This window comes from Thermobia domestica, chromosome 13 (genome assembly GCF_964235325.1).
Source record: "Thermobia domestica chromosome 13, izTheDome1.hap1.1, whole genome shotgun sequence".
NCBI classification, from domain to species: Eukaryota; Metazoa; Arthropoda; class Insecta; order Zygentoma; family Lepismatidae; genus Thermobia; species Thermobia domestica.
Window position 1 is genome coordinate 211578205 of NC_137466.1, and position 22837 is coordinate 211601041.

The 22837-nt window shown below is 34.9% G+C and overlaps 1 protein-coding gene across 14 annotated transcripts in view; it reads right to left on the bottom strand.

The window, feature by feature from the left end:
* LOC145668991 (ATP-dependent DNA/RNA helicase DHX36-like) overlaps nt 1-22837 on the bottom strand; it is a 157964-nt gene that overhangs the window by 95736 nt on the left and 39391 nt on the right. For all 14 annotated transcript variants that reach the window (XM_081737309.1, XM_081737300.1, XM_081737308.1 and 11 more), the window contains 3 exons: nt 14687-14782; nt 13373-13584; nt 9922-10002 (listed from right to left, as the gene is read on the bottom strand). In XM_081737309.1, coding sequence (XP_081593435.1) covers nt 9922-10002; nt 13373-13584; nt 14687-14782 — 389 coding nt within the window. The remainder of the gene's footprint in view (nt 1-9921; nt 10003-13372; nt 13585-14686; nt 14783-22837) is intronic.

Here is a 22837-nt window from a genome sequence, read left to right on the forward strand (position 1 = left end):
TTTACATATAAAAATTGCAATTCATAAAACAATATATTATTTTCATCTTATCTCAATATCATCCTTATATTTGTCCAATAATCAATTTTATTTTAATTTTATAAAATTATTGATGAGAAAGACATTCAAAATGTGGTTTGTTGATTATTTAGGCCCTAAATAGATTCTTTAATTCAATACCTTTTATACTCGTTAACAATAAAGTTGATGTAAACTAAAATACAACATAACCTATTTCACTTATTCGGGCATAGTTAGCATAACTTTGATAAACAATATTTGTATTAATGTATAGATGTGATTGCATAGAATGTGAACGAAGTAAAAATTACAATGAAATCATAAGAATATTCAAAGTGAAACAAAACAAAAACTAATTGATATCACAAAAGAATAATCACACAATAAAGAAATGATTACACTAAGGATTAATCTGAAACTTCGATATTATCTATATTGACCTTAGATAAAACTTCTGTAGGGACTAACTTTTCAAGTAATTGCATCCATTTACTTTTGGTATGCTTTGACGGACGCCATAACTTCAGTTCGTCAATATTTTGTAAACCCAAAAGTTTACCAGTCTTTACATCCTTTAATTCGAAAACCTTAGGGTTAACTTGTCTAATACATAAATAAGGTCCAGCATATAAATCGCAGAGCTTATAAATTCTCTTCAATGACACATCACTTTGTGGATGTAACCTCACAAAAACCAGATCATTGATCTGAATTTTGGATCTACCTGTCTGTTGACGTTCGATCTTTTAGTATCTCAAAAGAAATTTTCGTGTTCTACGAAGACGTACCATACTGACAAGGTGTGAATAATCCAATTCATCATTCTCATTAAGTTTACATTAACATGCTGTTCTATGGTTTTTATTGAAACATGCATTATGAATATTCGCCGGGGCAACTCCCAAGGTATCGGAAACTGAATAATTTAAAAAGTAGGTAATTTCCGTTACATACTTAATCCAATCTGTGTGTTTTTGCAACAGTGTCGAAATAACATACCAATATTTCGATGAACATTTTCAACAATAGTACTTGGATGGCATGGAGTAACAAAATGTACTTTAATGTTGGCATTATTCATCGCACGGATAAATACATTACTACGAAATTGTCCACCATTACCACACAAAATATGTTCAATCGGGCCACAATGTGGTATGTACAGACACATTCAAAATTCGATGCACAATCGCAGATGAAGTTGCTTTTCGTAGTGGATACGCCACTAAATATCTTGTAAAAACATCCACGACAATAAAAAGAAAAGTATCACCAGTAGGTGCTCGAGGAAGAGGTCCATACAAGTCAATAGAAATGAAAGAGTGAGGTCTTTCAGGCATGACTGACATCATAGGTTTGTATATAGATTGTAAATTATGCTTAATTCTCATGCATTCTCGCAATCCTTAATATAACTCTTAATTTGCATCCTAAGTGACTTCCAATAAAAGGATTTACAAATTAGTGAATATAATTTCAAATATCCCAAATGACCAAAATCGTCATACGCTTTTAATATGCGAGACATCAATGTCGGGGGAATGCAAATTTTCTTTCTATTTTTAAATTTGAAATCTTTAATCAAAAGTACTTCATTAGACACTTGATACAGTGAATTCAATCAAGAGGACAACCACAATCCTGAGGGCAAGAAGTTAAATGATACATGATTTTGGAATAATCTTCATAATTCTTTTGGTGTTCTTTCAATTCATCTATGGATATTTTAGCTATCTCATCCTGTAAAATTTTTAAGCATTTACAGACAACACTCGATGATTATCGTCTGGAAACAATCTTGACAATGTGTCTACCGGAACATTACTTACACCTTTAATATGTTGTACTTCAAAATCAAAAGATTGAAGTTCCAGTGACCATCGCAATAGACGGCTGTTGTACCCTTGAACTTTCTTAAGATGTCGTAAAGAATTATGGTCGGTCAAAACTATAAAATGACAACCACTTACATAGGGAGCAAGCTTTTGGAGTGCAAAGCATACTGCAAGTAATTCAATTTCAGTCGTCGTATACCCTTTCTCTGAACTCTTCAGTGTACGACTAACGCAATGTATGACTGCTGGTTCATCTACAGTAAGGTTAGGTTGCCACAAAATACCAGAAATTCCAGACAACGATTGTCGCATTGTATATAAAAAGAACGATCAAACATAGGGTGGTTCAAACGAATATTTTCCATAATACAAGCTTTCAGTTTGTAATCTGAATAATTACGCAGACTACCTCTGATCGCTTTATACCATACCGAACAAGGCGGTAACAAAATATGTGGCAATATTTTGAGGAAATTAGCCTTATCTATACCAATTAGTTCACATTCTTCTTTATTCTTTTCTAAAAATGTATTCGCTCAGATGTCCTCAGATCTACCGCTGAATTTAGTTAAGGATCTTATTTCATTACATTTCACACGAGTATTAGTACTAAAATACCTTAGATGTCTAGGTTTTACGTGTGTATGGTTCCTTCGACGTGGTCTTCTTTCTTTGTCCTCGATGTCCTCCCTTTCTGAATGCCTTCTGATGAGTTGCTGTCTTCTTCACAGGGTCTTGATTCAGTTCTCCTACGTTCCTCATACACTACGTTGAGGGCAGGATCAGGATTACACTTTGTTGTACTGATTTTCTCTTTGATGGTCTGTACCTCTTCTTGCAATCTCCGAATTTGGTTTGTATGTTCATTGACTTGCATTTCTACTAAATCAACGGTATTTCTCACCACTGCAAATCTATAGATAATTTGCTCTATCCTATTGTCGGTTATTTCCAGTTTGGTATTTATCAGCTGCGTTACTTGCTTCAATTTGGAATCCATCTGCTGTCCTATTTGTAGTTTTACTTGTTCCAATCTGAAATCCATCTGCTGTCCTATTTGTTGTGTCACTTGCTCCAATCTGGAATCCAAATTTTCTGTTACTTGTTCCAATCTGGAATCCATCTGCTGTCCTATTTGTTGTGTCACTTGCTCCAATCTGGAATCCAAATTTTCTGTTACTTGTTCCAATCTGGAATCCATCTGCTGTCCTATTTGTTGTGTCACTTGCTCCAATCTGGAATCCAAATTTTCTGTTACTTGTTCCAATCTGGAATCCATCTGCTGTCCTATTTGTTGTGTCACTTGCTCCAATCTGGAATCCAAATTTTCTGTTACTTGTTCCAATCTGGAATCCATCTGCTGTCCTATTTGTTGTGTTACTTGCTCCAGTCTGGAATCCAAATTTTGTGTTACTTGTTCCAATTTGGAATTCATCTGTTGTCTCACGGAATTCATCCGCTGTCCTAGCTTCGTAAAAGATCAATCACATCCGTTGAAGTCTCAGTTGCTGGAATATTGACATCTTCAACTCCTGTACTGGTATTCATTTTAGTTCGATATATTTTTCTTTTATTACGTAGTAAGATGTAATCCGTGATGTTGAGATAGTTTACTGCAACTTCTAATCTCAAGGTTCCCACGGTTTCGGCACCATCTAAATATGTAACGTTATTTCTTCCGTTAAAATCCCTGATTCCAAATATATATATATATATATACACAATATTTATATACTACGTAAGATTATGATAAAATCACACCTCGAGTATACACTTCGGAATATATATTTCGTACTATATATCGAATTTGTCACATTGAAAAAATGAACAATCACATTCCTACAAGATGGTTCTTCGTTCTATCCTTTCTTTAATTACCATATCAACTAAATAAACAGGTTGTCATAGCAACGAAAAACAAGAAATATATCGATATAATACAAAATATTTAAAATTATTTCTTTACATATTTTTCTTCTTCTTCTTCTTAACAGCTTGTGCCTTTTAAATACCACTTTTGCCCGTAAATAGAAACAATATTTAGAAGTACATACAAAATATACATTATCGTTGTACGGGAATGGGGAATAGCAGAAACTTCAAAACGAGGAACTACATAATTCATACCGTTTACCAAACATTGTTAGGGTCATCAAGTATACGAGGCTCTCAGGTGAAAAGATCATGTAGCCAGGATGGAAGAAAGTAGAAACGCTTTCAAAGTCTTCGGGAAACAACCATTAGGGAGACCTAGGCGCAGATGGGAGGACAATATTAAGATGGATCTCGCAGAAATAGGAATCCAAAGTAGAAACTGGACCCAGTTGGCTAACGATAGAAGTCAGTGCAGAGCTTTTGTAAACGTGGCATTGAACCTCCGGGTTCCATAGGCCATAGAGTTAGTTAGCTTTTAATTGGCCTTATGGCTCCATTTTGCATAATTAACAACATATTACTTTTGTGATATTTTCCCCAGAAGATTATATTTTGGGTACAAACTGGAAAACCTAAAATGTAAGTTATGTGTCATATCTACTTTTAAGACATATTTGATTGATTCATGCATAAACAGGGTTCACACTGAAATCCTGGTGTTATCTCTAGCTCTGAATTTTCATGACTGGGTAAATTTTCTCTGACCCGCGACTCTGATCGGCTTCCATCATCCTCAAAGTTTTTTTTTTTTTTTTTAATCCAGTTCAACTTTACGTTTTTTACTGTAAAAAACAATAATTATAAATTAAAGATATCTTTACATGTTTATGAATAATTCATAAACATACGTCATAATTTGGCCTGTTTCTTTCATTATCTGTAGTCCACACACCTAACTTATTTTTTTAATAACTTTTTTTTTTATTTAATATGTTCTTTTTCTTTCAAAACTTGAAGTTTTAACGCCCTTCACCTCTCCTTAACCTTCTTTATCGCTAAAGATACTTTTCCTTTTTCTAGTTTTTTTATTTATTTATTTATCTTGATTCTTGGAGGTGTTCTTCATATATTCTGTGGGCAACTAAATAAATTCACTGATTCTTATTTGAAATATAGCCGATTTCCCTCACTTCTGGCATACTTTGAAGTATTTTCCTGACTTTCAAGGTTAGTGAAACCCTGATAAAGCATATTATTGAGCTTTTGGGCCAGAGATGATACAAGTGTTTCGCAGGAATGATTGTGATTTATGCAATGACCCAGAACCTGTATTCTATTTTAATAAATTATTGTTATTTCATTATTTAACATTATATCGTATCTTCGCAATGCATGTTTTCAAGTGATGGAAATTTAAAGCAGCAGAATTTCCTGTATTTAATTTTATTTAGCTATTATCAAACTAGTTTTCTAAATTATATGTAGTCTCATCAATTTTATCGCAGATAACATCATAACTTTCTTCTGTTACGGTTAGACTTCTGGCTTGTCATAGCAGGTACTCGAATGGACCGTGGTTAGGATAGCTAAATTTGGATTTTAGTGAACAAATAATTAGAGGAGTTCTTCTTAGAGGTATGTAATGGATGCAGTTAGAAAGCTGGCGTAGGTATTCTGACGGTTGTCTGAATAATTCATGCTAACTGTGGTGGAGAGTGTTTTACAAATTTTAATACAACGTTTGATTATGATCTTCCTCGCAAAACACGCTAGAAAGTCTATTTGAATGAAAGTCGAAGTTGAATTCCTTTCTAAGTTATGGACTTTCAAATACTATGTGCAATATGAACCAGGGTGGCTTGATTTAAATCAGTCTGATTTAAATCACGATTTAAGTTAAAATTTAAATCACTTGATTTTTATTTTAAAAAATCGTTGATTTAAATCAAATTCCTAAATAAATTAATTTAAAGTGAAAATAAGTAAAATCCCGTTTCTGTTCTGTTATTTCGATTATGGAAGATAATCATAATACAATTGAGACTCAAATGTATGTACAGCACAGTATGAAAACGAGTGTTAGGGAAAATCCCGTTTTGAACGGGTAATGGGGAAATCCTGGTTTCTTCTCTTCGTAACATAGAGTTTGTAAATCGTGAACTACTCCAACGGAGAAATCACTATGGACATTTACGACGAAAATTCTTTGGTGTGTGTCTGTTTCTTTATTACCAAATAACAGGGGTGTATTTAGAGGGATCCGATCCCCTCTCCGAAACTTAGAACTTCTTAGATTATATAACTTTAGACGAAATTTATGTATTTCATGCTACAAGCTAGTTTCGATTTTTTTTTTTTTTAAATATGTCCCTGCCAAATATAAGTAACTCTTATGAAAAAAAAAGTGTCATGTTGATAAATGTTGCTGTGCTTTTTTCCTTAATGCTTAAGAAACATTGTTTGGAATTGAAGTAGGTTTACGATTCGGGATTAATTCAAAGTTCAACTCCAATACTTTCACTTAAATGGCATAATTAACATTTAATACTTATTCCTAATGTTTTTTCTTCAGTTCACGACTTGTATTATACGAGGAGAAAGATTTAATTAAAATTAAAAAAAACGATTAAATTAAAAAAACTCGATTTTTTTTTTAAATCATGATTTTTTTCACCCTAATATGAACTTCTGGCACCAATACTCAAAATCTATTGCTGTTTGCAAGAAACAGTATACAAAATTTTACAGGATGCCAATCGTGTCTAATCCAAAACGTTAAGAATGTCGCGTAGGGGATTTTTCATATTGATATACAGGTAGAAGTCCCTGTTCTTTGATATGGTATAATGAACACTACCTTCACATCCTCTTGTGCGTGGAATTCAAATATTAAAAACCGCTGAACCACGGGTTCAATTATGTTAAATAAATTAAAGTTTAAATATCAAAATTGATGTCTCTAAACTTAAAAGGATTCTGAGATGCAGTGGTCGAAGTGAGGCGGTATGCGGTGGTATGCCATACCGCCTCTGTTTTTTTAGTGATGAAGGTATACCGTCTCTGGTCTTCCAATGATTAAAAACATACTGTCACTGGAAAGTAGATGCTAAATACCTTTAATAAATCCATCTTTATACACAGTAATTGATGAACAGCTTTGCACGTAAAAGGTTTTATTTCTTATGTAGAAATAATTCTAAGTTGACATAACCAACATTTTTCTTACCTATTTCGTACCTTTTGTTTTTAAAATGACGTGTCTGCAAAGAAGATCACTTAGTTTATATTTTGATGTCCCATATTGAATTGTTTCTTTGTTATATGCACGTTTGTATGTGTGTCTTCTTGCCTTAATGCATATAAATGCTGTGTTTTGAGCATGAGCAGGTTTAGGAGTTGTCTGTTGTGAGAGCGGACCTTGGGGTGTTTGGAATACCCCACGGTCGAGTGGAGGATCAGAAGTTTTCCGGCAGGAAATTATTAATATCCTCATTCGGTTTTTGAGCATTTACGTGTATAATTCCCTATAATACAACATAAGTGATTTTTTTTTTTTTTCCAAAAAGTTGGAGAGGATCAAATTCTCTCCATACCCTCCTTCTTCCCCCGTGCGTTACTGCAGAGCTCTAAATGGTTTTCAGTCATTATGTAAACAGAAATGCAATCTTTTAGGCAACATACCCTTACTGCATTTCAACATTTAGATAGACGGTATGTCGAGTCAAAATCGTAATAAAACATACAGCCTCTGCTTTTTTTCCACTTCGAACACTGCTGAGATCAAGGATGTTATAAAATAGAGGATCTGCCCATACGTATCTTCATCCTATGAACTCAATGAAGCCAAAGCAACATCCGAGCATCATCTGAGCCGGTACGTCTGATTGGCTACTCTCGTTTCCGCCATGATTGTTGGCTCGAAACATTGAGATCTTATTGGCGCGGAGTGGGCAGAGTAGGTGTGGCGAATCTATGACGTATGGCTTCACGAATTTCTTGTATGGGCAGATCCTCTATTTTATAACATCCTTGGCTGAGATGTTAATACAACAATTGCAACTCCTACTTTTTTTTCTTCCCACCTGTTTTCTTCCCTTCTAGACTCTATTTCCTTATCTTCATTGGTCCTATTGATTCACTCCTGATTAGGTCCACTCCTACTTCTCAATTCTTTAATTATTCTATCCATTTCTACTGATGAGCACGTCATCCTTTGCTTCCAAAATTAGCTCCAGCATTCTCTATCGACATTTCTTGACACTTTTCTACCGCCATGAATTGTTTACCACCAATTGTTTCTTCTAACTCCTTCCTGTTTCAACCAGATGACAATAGGTTTCCCATAGGCAAGATCAGGTGTGATAAACTTATTTGTGTATGAATTTTGGCGTGCCCAGCTCAGATAATTTAATTCTTTTAATTTAAAAGGCTGCTACCTTTAAACAAATAGTGTAACTAGTCGTTGTACGTTCTCGCAGCGAATGTATATCAGCAACGAGGCAAGCGAAGCAGCCGACGGCCTTGGCAATCAACAGTAGTCAACCACAGTCCTATTTGAGATACGTCACTTTGGTAGGTGAGACTCACGTGAGCAGCGGGGACAAAGAGGAAGCTGCGTGACGTAGCTGGCATTCGGCGCCCTGACACAGAGAGAAGGAAAGAACACTACGCTCACTCCTGCAAAGAATTCATATAAACATGTAAAATTTTGCATATCCATTTATATTTTTGTAATCAGAAGACATCTACATTTTCTTTTAGTATAATTTGTCTGTGTCATTTAAGGAGATGTAAGTATCAATCTTATTACCAAATATAATCACTATTTTAAGCGTATCATTGGCGTTATTCTGACCCGAAAAATGTCACCTCGTGTTCTTCATTTTGGTGGGCATGGTGGAATATATTGATATGAACGAATTTTCATTATTTTTATGTTCTTTTCAGTTCAAATGATGCTGAAGTTTTAATCTATTTGTAAGTTTAAAGTAGTTGTTTGAATTTTCGCCTGTATGTGGTTAGCGGTGAAAGAAGCTATTACTCTAGTGATAACTTGTTTCGTCGTTAACGCTCGGGTGAAATATTCGATCAATGACTACCTAATGTAATGCTTACTCTACTTGGATTACGATCCTATGGGGTAAATATTACACAGGTCACACTGGTTGCTTTCTCCAGGCTCTTCCATTGTCTTCCTAAGAGCCATCTCCTGAATTCTATAGTCTTCTACAACACTCTCCAGTGTCTGCCGAAGCGAATTGAAGCTTGATGGTTTCGGCACTATCTTTCACCAGCTTCCGGATCTCAGTTATTATTCTTTCCGTCTCTATCTATCTATCTCTGAAACCCTCATCTTCAAGAGTTCTGGTTCAGTCGTACATTTCTTTCATTCTTTCTGGGTACCGAATTTATTCTAAATATTATATTGTATTTATTTATTTCGTTTATTTCCATTGTGTTACCTGTATTTCATTTGTGCAACTTCAAGATAATTGCTCTGAAACACGCCTCACGTTGTTACATTAAGACATCACTTCGATGAGTTACGACGATTGACTAGGAGTCGAATTTGAAAAGTGTAAAATATTTGGTTACCTTTGTGAAGGAATCTCATGGGCTTTGTAATAGTACGATATATCTTTTATAATTGTATCTAAAAAATTCATTGTATGTTCAAACATATATTTTTTAAAGTTTCAGTAACAAGTTCTGAAAATACTATTCAGAACATTCTTACTGAATCTTAAAAAAAATATACGTTTAAACACAATTATTTTTTTTGTAGAAATTCTCAAAGGTTAGAATACCAGGCTGTTTATAAGACTGAGGTTTACTTGTTAAAAATTCGTTCTCTTTAAATCCTTCTGGACCGAATCTGGACCTATGTGCCGGAACACCTAAGAGATCTTCCTTCCCAAACAATTAAGGGAGGTTGGATCCCATTCGGCTTTACAAGTAGTAGATTATTTCCATTATTACTTGTAAAATAGAGCAAGTGTTCAGAACGTTTCTTATTGTGACAATCCGGTGTGAAGATCACGTATCAATTCATCTAAAGCTGCCTGGTCGACAAAAGCCCTTTGTTTTTAGTTTAGCCAGCTGTAATATTAGCTTAAAAACACCAACTTCATTTTAAATAAACTATTTGTTCCACTACTCGCTCCTTTAAATACTACTGGCAACTACTTACCTTTTTCTGTGAGATTGTCAAATATACCCTCTTGGTCTTCGATGTCAACAAGCGAATGCAGCAAAAATATGGCATACTTATCTACAAATAAACAAATAAATCTAAATCAATTAATGAAATTGTGAAGTCGCTTTAATAAATGAATTCTACCAAGTAACTTTAACAAATAATACGAATGCTGGCTTTCTACTGAGAATATAAATATAAAGGGATATTCAAAAAGCGCGCCGGTTTTGTTACATCAAATCATGAACTTCATTATTATTATTATTATTATTATTATTATTATTATTATTATTATTATTATTATTATTATTATTATTATTATTATTATTATTATTATTATTTTCAAAACACATTAAAAAAGAAATTCATAAACATGCTCATCACACATTCCGATTTCAGGAATGGTGAATGACGTCGGATATATGACCTCCTCTACTGCGCTGTCATGCAACAACTCTGTTCGTGAAATTCTCTATGACTGCCTGACTAACAGCCACATTGTCACGAACCACCGCAATGTTTTCCTCAGTACGACCATTACAACGACGCCCAGGACTTTTAGTGTTCATTGTTGAACCCGTTTCAATGGACTTTTTCATGTCTGCGAACTGTTGATTCATTCGGTGCCTTATTTCGCCCTAGAAGCGCGCGAAGTCGCCTGACAGTTGCTGCATAGCTGTCTCCGCTCTGATAAGTTTTCACAATTAGCACACGTTGCGCTATAGTAAATTGTTGCATGGCTAGACACAAACTAAAGAAATGCGAGAAATTCAGGCTAAGGCGACAATCTGAATGTTTGTGGGTAGACAAACCATGTCGGCAACCGAGAAACAAAAATTGCCAAACGATGCAAAACCGGCGCGCTTTTTGAATAACCCCATATTATATTTTAATTAGGTTTCTTCCCGCGTGATTCTGTTAAAAAGAAAAAAAAACTTATATAATATCTAACTCATTCCCTACGTCTACACATGATGTAGTGTGATGCGGTATGTGTTATATAGGTACTACATGAGCAATATTTCTGGAGAACAGTGTCCACACATTGGCCAGACTGTATCAAGAGGCAGAAGTTAAGGATCTCAATAATATTCTTTTTTCTGGTCAAGACAGGCTTGTTAATAGTAACGGAACCAAACCTACTGTGTTCCGGTTACGAAACAGAAATGCACGTTTTTATTCCGTGTGCTTCAGGGAGAGAATTGATATACATTTAGACATATCGGTTTTGTTCACGAAACCGTAAACTGTAATTCGAAGTGCTTCGGGAAGAGAATCGAAATATATTATTTGTTAACATCGTTATCTTTGTAATTCAGACAGTAAGACGGCAATATCTTGTAATACTGTCAAATGTTGAATGTTCTGCAAACGCTGATTACTCGGGACTTGATTGCTAGCCTCAGTTCACATGTCCATAATATTTAGCATTAGGAAACTGTATCTATTTGGTCTAGGAATTAATTCGTGCGGTTTTTAATAAAAATTGAAGCTTTATTTCAAAAACAAAGTAAATGAATACGTTAACAAAAATATTGTCCATCGCTAGCCACTACTTTCTCCCATCTTTCAGGCAATTTACGGATTCCGTGTCGAAAGAATTCCTCATCTTTTGACGCAATCTAATCAAAGACCCATTTTTCGATATTTTCTGAAGAAGTGAACCGCTGTCCAATCAAATCGTTATTCATGCAATCGATCAAGTAGTAGTCAGACGGAGCAGTGTCTGGTGAATATCGCGGGTGGAGTAACACTTTCCATCCGACATTTTCCAAATAGGTTTTGACCGGTTTTGCGACATGTGGTCGAGCGTTATCATCTTGATAAATAAGTTTATTATGCCTGTTATTCCATTCTGGTCGTTTTCAGGCCAGAGCTTGCTTCAAACGCATTAATTGTTGTCGATAGCGGTGTCCATTAATAGTTTCACCAAGTTTCAGAAGTTCATAGTACACCACACGTTTCAAATCCCACCATATATACAGCATAACCTTTGCACAATGAATATCTCGTTTCGGTTGTGAAGGACCTGGTTCACCTTGCTTCACCCAGGCCTTTTTTCGTTTAGGATTCTCGTAATGAATCCACTTCTCATCACCAGTTACAATTCGATGCAAAAATCCCTTCCTTTTCTGTCTTTGAAGCAGCAATTCGCAAACGTTTTTTCTTCTTTCAACGTCTTTCTTTTCAATTCATGTGAAACCCAATAAGACATCTTTTGAATCATTCCTATGGCTTTGAGACGTTTGGAAACTGTTGTTTGCTCAACTCCAAATGCTTCTGCAAGTTCGTCCTGCGTTTGACACGAATCCTGATCAAGAAATGCTCTCAATTCTTCATCTTCAAATTCTTTTGGCTGTCCAAATTGCTTTTGGTCTTCCAAGCTGAAATCACCACCTTTAAACCGTGCAAACCACTTCTGACACGTTCGCTCAGCTGGAGCATGGTCACCAAACACTTCCACTAAAATATGATGACTTGCGGTAGCACTTTTCTTCATGTTAAAGCAATGAAGAATAACTCCCCGCAAAAACACTTTATCAGGCACAAAATGCGCCATTTTCAGTTGAAGAAAAAATGTTGTTGTTTCCGCTTCAAGCAACTGACATATACTAAACAAGATGCTCAATGACAGTAGTTTTCAACGCATGTTTGGATCAACGAAACTATGGGACAATAAGCTAGTTACGCCATATTTTGTAAAACCGCACGAATTAATTCCTAGACCAAAAAATATATGCTTCCTAATGTTGTTGGTGGGGATATTGTTTGGGTGTGATCGTTCGATACTTTATACCTGTGTACACTAATTACATTAATTCATATATATCAGGACAAGCATACAAGCATGACTATTACAATTGTACCATTACTTTCGTAGCAACATGAGTCCGTTTAGCTTCTTTCTCTTATAAAATTTGAAGATGTGATTGACATTACATTAACGTTAATAATTTGTTGCAAAGTTGGTTAGTGCAACGTCAAATAGTTAGAGAGGACAAAATTATTAAAATAGCACTTAGAAGGATGACGAAAGTGTAATGGAACTGCATTCCGGGAAACACCTGCGTAAAAAAAAATTGCAGGAAAATGAAATGTTTCACAGGTTATTTTTCTTTGAAATGAAATCTTTGAGTTTTACGTCCCACAGTTATGCCCGGTTAGGCTAAAGGAGACGGTGATGATGAGAAATGAATGAAATGGTGGAATGAAGGAAGTGGGAGGAAACTGAAGAATCCCGAGAAAACCCATGCATACGGTGTTTGTCCATCACAAAGTTCACTTGCCGCGAGCTGGGATCGAACCGGGGCCCCATGCACCAGAAGTGAACGTTCTACCACTGAGCTACCGCGGCCCACAATTTATCTTTGAAATATACTTTTCTTAATAACCAAAACTGAGCCTAAGGCTAATAATAGAAATATTTCAGAACGCCTATACTTGCCTGTTTTGAACATTTCGTCATCCAAAAGTGCATTTTGTATCACACAAATTTCATGCCATCCAGCTAGAAATACCAAGATCGCTCCTTTACCTTTTGTGTTGCAAATATATTTAATTACATCTTTCACAAAGATGGAGGATAGGCTGTCTTCACCAAGAAATTTTAAGGACTTTATCACTGATTCTGAGTATCTACGTGACTCCTCAAGTTCTCTGAAACAGCAATATTATACCTAAAATAATTTGAGCAACAAAACTAACAAAATTACTTTATGAACTATCATACAAACATTTCACTATTATTACACTATGGAATGGTATTCTTTGAAGCCGAGTCTAGTGTATATCAAAGAGCAATATATGCTACGGTTGAAGCAACTGAATTAGCAGGTTAAATGTATTGATCACTCTGGGGTGAGTTTAAGCCACACAGAAATAGTCAATAACAGTGCGTACGATTGCTTCATACATAATAGTGTTGTATTCATTAGTGAATGGTTTTGATGTACTCTCAACACGTACGGGAGCTCTGAGTTCGTACCAATTATCAAACAAGGATGAGTATTCTCATGCATTCACACAGTAAACTTAACAGGCTATAATAAACCGTTTAAAAAAAAAAAAAAAAAAAAAAAAAAACTTGACATGGTCCTGTAACTTCTACACCAGTCAATAAAAAACATTAACATTTTGTTCGAAGCAAGCATTGATAGTGAAAATTATGTGTTCCCAACCCAACATAGACTAATATTTTTTTCAAACAGCACTGCGTCAGTTTTATTACATAGTATTTCAAATCTACATGTTAAACAAAAATGTTACAATACAATATTGGTTATGTATACAATATTAAAGCACCTACAAGTTATTATAGTTGTGCTTATCTTTAATAGGTCATGCAGTGTTGCTACATCGTCATCTTTACAGGAGTTTTCGACCTCTTTTTTCATCTAGCCTCCCCCGCTGAGCAGAGATGCGACATTTAGAGCAACCGATCTCTCTCTCCCTTTCTATATATATATATATATATATATATATATATATATATATATATATATATATATGTATACTTATATATATATATACAGCCGGCTCTTTTATAATTCAAAGTGCAAGAGGGGACACACACACACAAATAATCAAATTATCCAAAAACATGCATTTCTAAGTACCTAAAATCACGTGAACAAACGTTTTTCATCAAAAGCTTGATAACACTTTTTTTTTTTTTTCGTTTTTAATACAAAAATATCTACTTGTATAATTTAACATTTTAAATATCGACAACAGAAATAAAACAAAAGGTGAAACTAACCTTATATAGGGTTGAACGAACTTTTTGTAGAAGTTTTTGTCTTCATTACAAGCCTTATCTTTACGATGTTTATATTTCTTATCCATCAATGAGATGCTTTAAAAAGAAAATAAATCAAATAAGATTCAAGAAAAAAAACAACAATGTATTAGAATTAATAAAACTGACCATTCAGTAGAAATTAAAAAAAAAAAAAAACGTGTGTTTTAATTATTTTAATGAAAATGCAAATAAAATATTTGATGTCTTTAATCTTAAGGGATTCTGCAGGATTCCTACTGATCTGAAGAAATCTATTTCCCTGAACTTTGGCAGGAAATTATCTGACTTTTATGACACGTGTCGGATGACGTTGACGTATAAATAAGGAACAAATAACGGTGAATATTTAGATATAAGAACATTTATTCTATAGGCACAAGTAACAATCAATTTTTCATACGTACATTCCACTTACCTTCCATAAAAATCTGAACAACGTCCATTATAATGGTTGGCTAAGCTGAAATTGGTGTACAATTAATGTTAGAAAAGATATTATTTATAAAAATTTCTCTGACTTTCTATGATTTCCAGTCTTTTTCTCTGAGTTTCCCTGACCTGCACACCATCTTCCCTGAGATTTCTCTGACTTCCCCGACCAGTAGGAATCCTGTTCTGAGATATGACATTTTAAAATTTCACTCCTTCCACGTCGAATTTCCAAAACTCCTTCCTCAGTGGCACCATATCATCACTTGAAGCAGTTCCAAATTTTTAACGTAAGTAATACTGCCTGAGCGTTGATCATCCACCCACCAATCAATACTTCTTGTTTTATGTTGTCACCGACTCGAAGCTCATTTTTTCGAATTTAAAAGAAATTGGAAAAAGGTAGTGTTAATTTCAAACTATATTAACCGAGCCTTGTATATAGAGGAACAATCTCGAAGCCACCTTCATCAGTTTGGTATTTTGTGCATTTGTGTTAGTAAGCCTCACTTCGATTTTACGGCCATATATGCTCGGGAAACAAGGACTCTGTTCACGTGATAGTAACATGTTTAATGGCTGTTTCCTTCACCCTAATTTTCGAGACTCTTGCATTTCCACCCACGCACTGTGGTAATTGAGTGCTGATTGGTCAATGACTTTGCTCTTGAAGAAAACTAGTAATATGTAAGCTGTGTTTCGCCAAGGGAAAATCCAGTCGTGTCATCGCCCGTGAAGACGCACGACTCGCGTTGCTTTGCTTGCCACCCTTGAACGTAAGCTGTGTGTGCTATCTTAAGTTAATTCTCGCGTTTGTGTTGTTGGAAGTCGGCTCCCCTTGGTTCGGGTCGAGCACTGAAGAAAACGATTATTATAATGTTGTGCACAAATTAGTAGTGGAAGAATTCAGAAGAATTACCGGCAGTGCATCAGATTTATATGTCTGCAACCTAACATTCGTTCGCTTTCTCAGTTTTGTGTAACAAACTAGTTCCAGAATGTTAAACAGGAAGGAATGATTGCTCCAGCTTGGACGATCGCTTATTACTACTAACAGAGGACTGCAGCAGATCCTTGGGACTACCCGACGTGGGACGCTTGAGATTCTTTCAACTACAACGCCCCTGAAGGAATTGACCGGTCGAAGATTATTGTAAGTGAAATCTTAATTTATCAATTGTGCCACACAGCCACCTTTATTTAAAAATTTAAAAAAAATAAAAATAAAAAATAAAAAAGATAAAGTGGAAAATAAGAGAGGTTAGAACGGCCGCAAACACTGTTCAGTAAAAGTTGCTTGTTCATTTGTAATCTTTTGATGTTCTTTTAATTTGTATAAATTACATTCAGTATTATTACATGTGCTATACAGTTTAACCAGGTTTTGTGATTTACATCGCAAGGTAATTTCAATTCGTTAACATCTGTGATTAATTTAATCATTTTTTTTCCATTTTTACGGTATCTGTGTTTTTGTCTACCGCCTTCCCCAGCTTCGGTTACGACAAAGACGTAGATATGCCGCCGTAGTAAAGCTGGGACATACACGCTAAATGAGTGACCGAGAGGTGTAAACCTTCGAGCGGAGAAATAATCAATGTAAATGTTATAGTTGTATTTACAACACTTTAAGCACGACTAAGAACACAATTTTAATGTATAGAGTGAGACTAATTCGTACTTTTTTTCATCCCCTTTTCTTTCCTTCTAGGTCAAATACCAAAACAACGCTGAAACATTTGTCTAATTATTTCAAATGAGAAGTCCAAATACCAAATTTTATACATTTAATCTTCAGAGATTCCGACATATGCACATCTCATTATAATGACTATTCTTCTTCCCATCCCCCCTTCTATATCAAATATCAGAAAAAGCTGAAACGCGCATCTACTTTTTCTATTAAATGATAATCCACACGCAAAATATCATATCTCTAACTTTCAAAGATTTCGAGATACGGACTCTTTAGTATAATAATTATAATCTCCACTCATTTTTCTCACCCCTTTTATTCTGTTGCAGGTAAAAACAAACGCTGAAACAAAGGTTTATTTTATTTTATTATTATTATTATTATTATTATTATTATTATTTTAATGAGAAATCCAAACATAAAATTTCATATCTTTAAAACCTTAAGATATTACGAAATATGGACACCTTACTGTAGCAACTGAGTCAAATTTTCTTAAAAGGATACTAATCAACAGAATAAAACAGTTCGAAAATTACAAGAAAACGAAAGAAACCATAAATACGTATTTGTAAAGTGTTCCTTATATGCAGTTAAAAGGTACAACTCTGAATACACTATGTTATGACAAAATTAGTTACACAAATTATTCCAAAATATTGTATTTACTTTTTTTAAAGTTGTTCAGAGTGATGCCCTTTTAACGGATAACAGTAACTTTTTTTTTTTTTTTTTTTTTTTTTGTACACAAAAGTCGTTATTTTATCAAATCAGAATGTTCATGTATTAAAATTAAATTTGCATAGGAAAGTAAAGAAAATGCCTTAGAAAGCCGTAGCCTGAAAACTGTCTTCTTATCTTTAAAATTATATAAATAAATAAAGCGCATACTTAATCATATTCAACTTTTGGTAGTAGATCACCTCGAGGTCCTAAAATATTTAGGAATTTTTTTTTCTGTTCTTTTAAATGTATTGTAGTGCTGTCTTTTCCTTTGATTACTTTACGGAAATTCTTTTTTCAGGATACCAGCACACATTGGACAGGAAGCGCTATGGGCTCATTACAGTTTATTCTCATTAAAAAAGGTGAGTTTATTCAAACAACTCATTACGTCGTAGGCAGTGACACTTTAACACAGATATGTGAAATAATATGTTTACTACTTCCGAAGTAAACTTTTAGCATTTTTACCAATTTATCTTGACTATTTGAATACAGGTGTGTTTTAGAGTATCTTTTCCACGAATTTTTGAAGATCAAAATTTCACTACACTTTATCTTGAACAAAAATTGCACGGCTTCGTACTTTTTGATTACAAAAAAGTTAAAGACCACTGGTCCGAACTGATTCCCCTGTAACGATATTCATACACGATTTGCCCTAAAAGTTCCCGGAATGACTTTTTAAAACCATTTATTCCATACCAGTTTACACTCTTTTCACTCTTTACACTCTTACAATCTTTACAATATCAATTAACAATCTTTTCAGAACTTTCCAAAGTATTCTCTCTCTGGCTGACTCTTCACCCAATCACTGAAGTCGTCCTAGAGGTCGTCAACAGGGATCTCCTTCAGTGAGGTCGTAGCAGCTGCTTTTACCGCCTGCAGCATCCCACGCCGAGTTCCTTTCAGGGTTCTTTTGGGACAAAAGGAAATCCGCTGGTGCCAGACTTGGGCTGTACGGCGGCTGGGGCAGCGTTGCCACACTCCAAAAACGGGCCTATTTTTGCGCAACGAGGGTGCAGTAGATACCTCTGCGCGAAGCGTGACTCTGCCTCAACAACTGCGCGCAGGCGACTGATACCGGTCTCGTTTCCAAGCTTAGATCCCCCACCAACTTCTCCGCCCGAAGCTCCGTCTCGTCAGCCAGCGTTGCCAACTACAAAACGTCATTCCGGGAACTTCTTGGACAAACACTGTATCTTGGTTGCTATTATAGCTATACACAAAGCCTACCTACTGCTAATAAAGCGATCTTTTTAACATGTTTCTCAGTAATCCTAGGAAAATAGCTCTCAATTGTTAAAAAAAGTAAATATGTCACAAGATAGGTCTGATGCCCTTTAAACAAAACTAGATTTCAAATGTAACACCCACTCTTTTTTGACTTACTTCCACAGCTCGTGAAGAAAAAGAAGGAACGGTACGGAAAAAATGGCAGAACTCTGGCAATCAACTAGATCTGATGGATTACAAGGAAGCAAAGAAGAACGCGAAAAAGGCGGTTACGGTATTTACGTGATTCTAAGACACACTTTTTTGTCGATTTTTTTTCTATAAGATCAAGGTGCGTCTTAGATTTGAGTTATGCAAATTTAGGTTAGATTAGATGGAGTTTTGCCAAAAAAATTGCTAATACCATTAGTAACGATTGTAAAGAATGTGTATTTTGTGTGCACGAACAGAATGCAGAACTAAAATCGTGCATTTTACGCGAAACAAAAACCCTTTAAAATTAGCCCGCAAACCAGTGGCAAATGAAAGAGATGAATTTACGACAGTGGAGATTGTTTCTCCCCCTCCCACATACCGTGGCAACTTGTTTTTGTGACTGAGAGTGCAAAACAGAACAGAAACAAGTTTAAATAATTGCTGAATAATTTATATATATATATATATATATGTGTGTGTGTGTGTGTGTGTACATATGCTGGTATAATATGATACGGATAATGGTTTGCTATAAAAGTGACGCAAGCAAGTGTTGTACCGTAATTACATTGGGGAAAAAAGTACCAGCAGATGCACATGTATATACCGTAAATTTCAGCAGAAAGTTCAATGTATCTTTACTTTCCCATAACATTATCTGTTTTCCCATGTTTATTATTATTCTTTAAAATCAATGCAGTGTAGTTTTTTCATTTTCTCCAAGGGTACATCTTACATTCGAGGATTTGTTTTTTCCTGTTTTTCCTTCAAAACTTGGGGGTGCGTCTTACATTTGAAGGCGTCTTAGATTTGCATAAATACGGTAGTTATCGTAACAAAAGGCAAGGCTTATGACGATTTTTACAACAACAACCTGGAAACAAAACGGGGAGAAAAGATGATATACAAGTTTTCGAAGGTAAGACAGAGGCAAAAGAAGGACATTTCGTATGTGAGCTGCATCAAGGACGAAAATAAGGAGGTTCTGACAAGTAAGGAGAAGAGAATGAAGAGGTGGAAGGAATTTTCAAAAACTTCTCAATAATAATAATAATAATAATAATAATAATAATAATAATAATAATAATAATAATAATAATAATAATAATAATAATAATAATAATAACAAAAACCTCGAGGGAAATTTGTGAAAATCTATCCACGAATCAGGGACTGGTTCGGCCTGTGAGCACGATAGAGGTAGAAAATGCCATAAAAAAGATGAAAAGTGTTAACGCTCCAGGACTGGATAATCTTCCTATCGAAGCATGGACAAGTTTAGGTAAAGAAGGATTGCAGTGGATTACTCAACTTTTTAACAGGATATGACACAGGGTTGGCAAAAACCATGGTTTTTATTGAAAAAAAAAAAAAAAGTTTTTTAACCCGGTTTTTTGGTTTAAATAATTTACTGTATGTATTTATATCACATATGGACAGAAATAAGTTTGTTTCGCCTTCGTGTTATTATGCAACAACGGGGTTATGCTGGAACGGGTCACAAACTTAAAACGGAATCTAAACCGCTTCTCGGCTTACATCCGGGAGAAATTGTCCTCCATTTGAACTCCTCTGTGGGACTAATTGGCCACAACTGCGATACGTTTGCCGACTCACTCACGAAGCACTCCTGATAAAATACGTCGTACTGATCTTTACATACTTGTTAACATAATTGTCAAGAGTCATTTCAGAAGGACAAAAAGATAAATAGTTGAACAAGTGAAACCATTATATAGAATTACATATGGACAATTTCAAAATACTGCAGAGTACAGAAGAATTAATTTAGTCCAAGTTAGTTCATAACGACTTTTATTAGTTTAAGTTAAAGAAATACGAGGACTTAATTTGCATATCAGTAAGAAAAGTGAATAAAGATACTAGTTATTTGAGTTCATTTTGACTCTGATCCATTTAGACATAAATAGATGCCAAAGATACTTATGATTTTAATAAATGGCTCTCGTGGGGTTTGTATGACACTCCCCATCCCCCCCCCCCCAAAAAAAGTCGATGTATTTTATCAATAGTAAATATTATTAAAACGAAACAATACTTTTTCTTTGATTGCAATTGCATAACAATAATAATAAACTACAAAAAAAGAAACATTCATAAACTTATTTAAAAAAAAAAAAGTTGCTTTTGTAGTATAATCTCTTTGAGTAATGAATGGGGAATTTAGGTCTGCATATAATACGAATAATATACGGGAGTGAAACGTGATAACCCACAAATATGTGTTCATCAAGGTTTTACGAACACTTACATGTTTACGAACATTTTTCGTTTTTTGGTTTAAACCAGTTGGTTGTTTTGAAAAAACCAGCTGGTTTAAACCAGCCAACCCTGAATGACATATCCATAATTTGCAGTATTACAATCCCGGAGAGTTTCTATGTATTTAGTTTTCTCTGAATTTATTTTTAAACCCATGTCCGTGCAAGCGTTTAATAAAACCTCTGCATTTCTTTCTATTGTTCTCCTATCATCCCCTATTAGATTTACATCATCAGCATACGCCATAACCTGTTGAGAACCATTTAGGTCTAGGCCCTCGTTGCAATCTTTGATTGTCCTTATAGAGTACTCCAGAACAAAGTTAAATAATAATGGTGATTTTTAAATGCTTCGATAGGGATATTATCCAGTCCTGGCGATTTACTAGAACTTTTTTTTTTTTTTTTTTTTTTTTTTTCAGGACATTTCCTACTTCTACCATGGTCACAGACCGAACCAGGTCCCTGATTCGTGGGAAGACTTTGATAAGTTTCCCTCAGATTTTCTTCATTGAGCCACCTTTTCTTTATTTTCTCTCCACTTCTCACAACCTCGTTATTTTCATTCTTGACGCAGGGCACATGCGAAATATCTTTCTTTTGCCTCTCTCTTACTTTAGAGAGCTTGTAAATCATCTTTTCTCTCTCTTTTGTTTCCAAGTTGTTGTACAACTCATCGTATGCTTGGTCTTTTGCTACACTTACATCCAGTGGTGCTATTCAGCCGGTTCGCTAGAATCAGTTGTTAAAATATTCCGAGTTCGCAGAACCATTTGTTATATCCAGACATAGACACACACACACACACATGAATTAACCAAGACTGAAAGAAAGAAGCAAAACAAATTAGTGAAAACACCTCTGTAGTTTTCCCGCTCGCTTGTATTGTTGTGAAAACAAACAACTTTCAATTGTTTCAATTCAATGGGCAGACAGAAATTTGAATGGGCAGATAGAAATTTGAATATTAATTCCGGGATTTTGTCCAGGATACTGGGATCTGTGAGTGTAATGAATGTGATCTAAGGGGTCATCCACATATTACGTAACGCAGCAAAGGGGAAGAGGGGGTTCGGTCTTGCGTTACGAAGTATGACACGAGGGAAGAGGGAATTAACGTTTTCGTTAAGTAACGTGTTTTTTCTGTAATCTTTATTTTTATTCTCAGGTTTATATGCAATCTTTTAAACAAATAATTTTATTCAGTTCTTTTCATTTTTATAAATAAACATTTATATTGTTTTGGAAAATTAAGAACATACAGCCTGTATAAATTGAATCATGTAAAAGGGATTTGAAGACGCCACTAGACACCAGCATGACTGGTGACGAACCCTGTGGTGTATTACAATAAAATAAAGCTCTGTTTTGTGGCTATCGCCGCAAGCGTTTACGGTACACGCTTTTCTGGAGTTAGTTGCTAGCGATCGTAACTACCGCTTCAAAATGTCCTCGCGTTCCCACTTGTACTGCTATTTCTGAGAATACATTTAAAACTTTTGATTTAAATCATTACCCACTCTATTCTCCCAAAGGGTTTCGCAC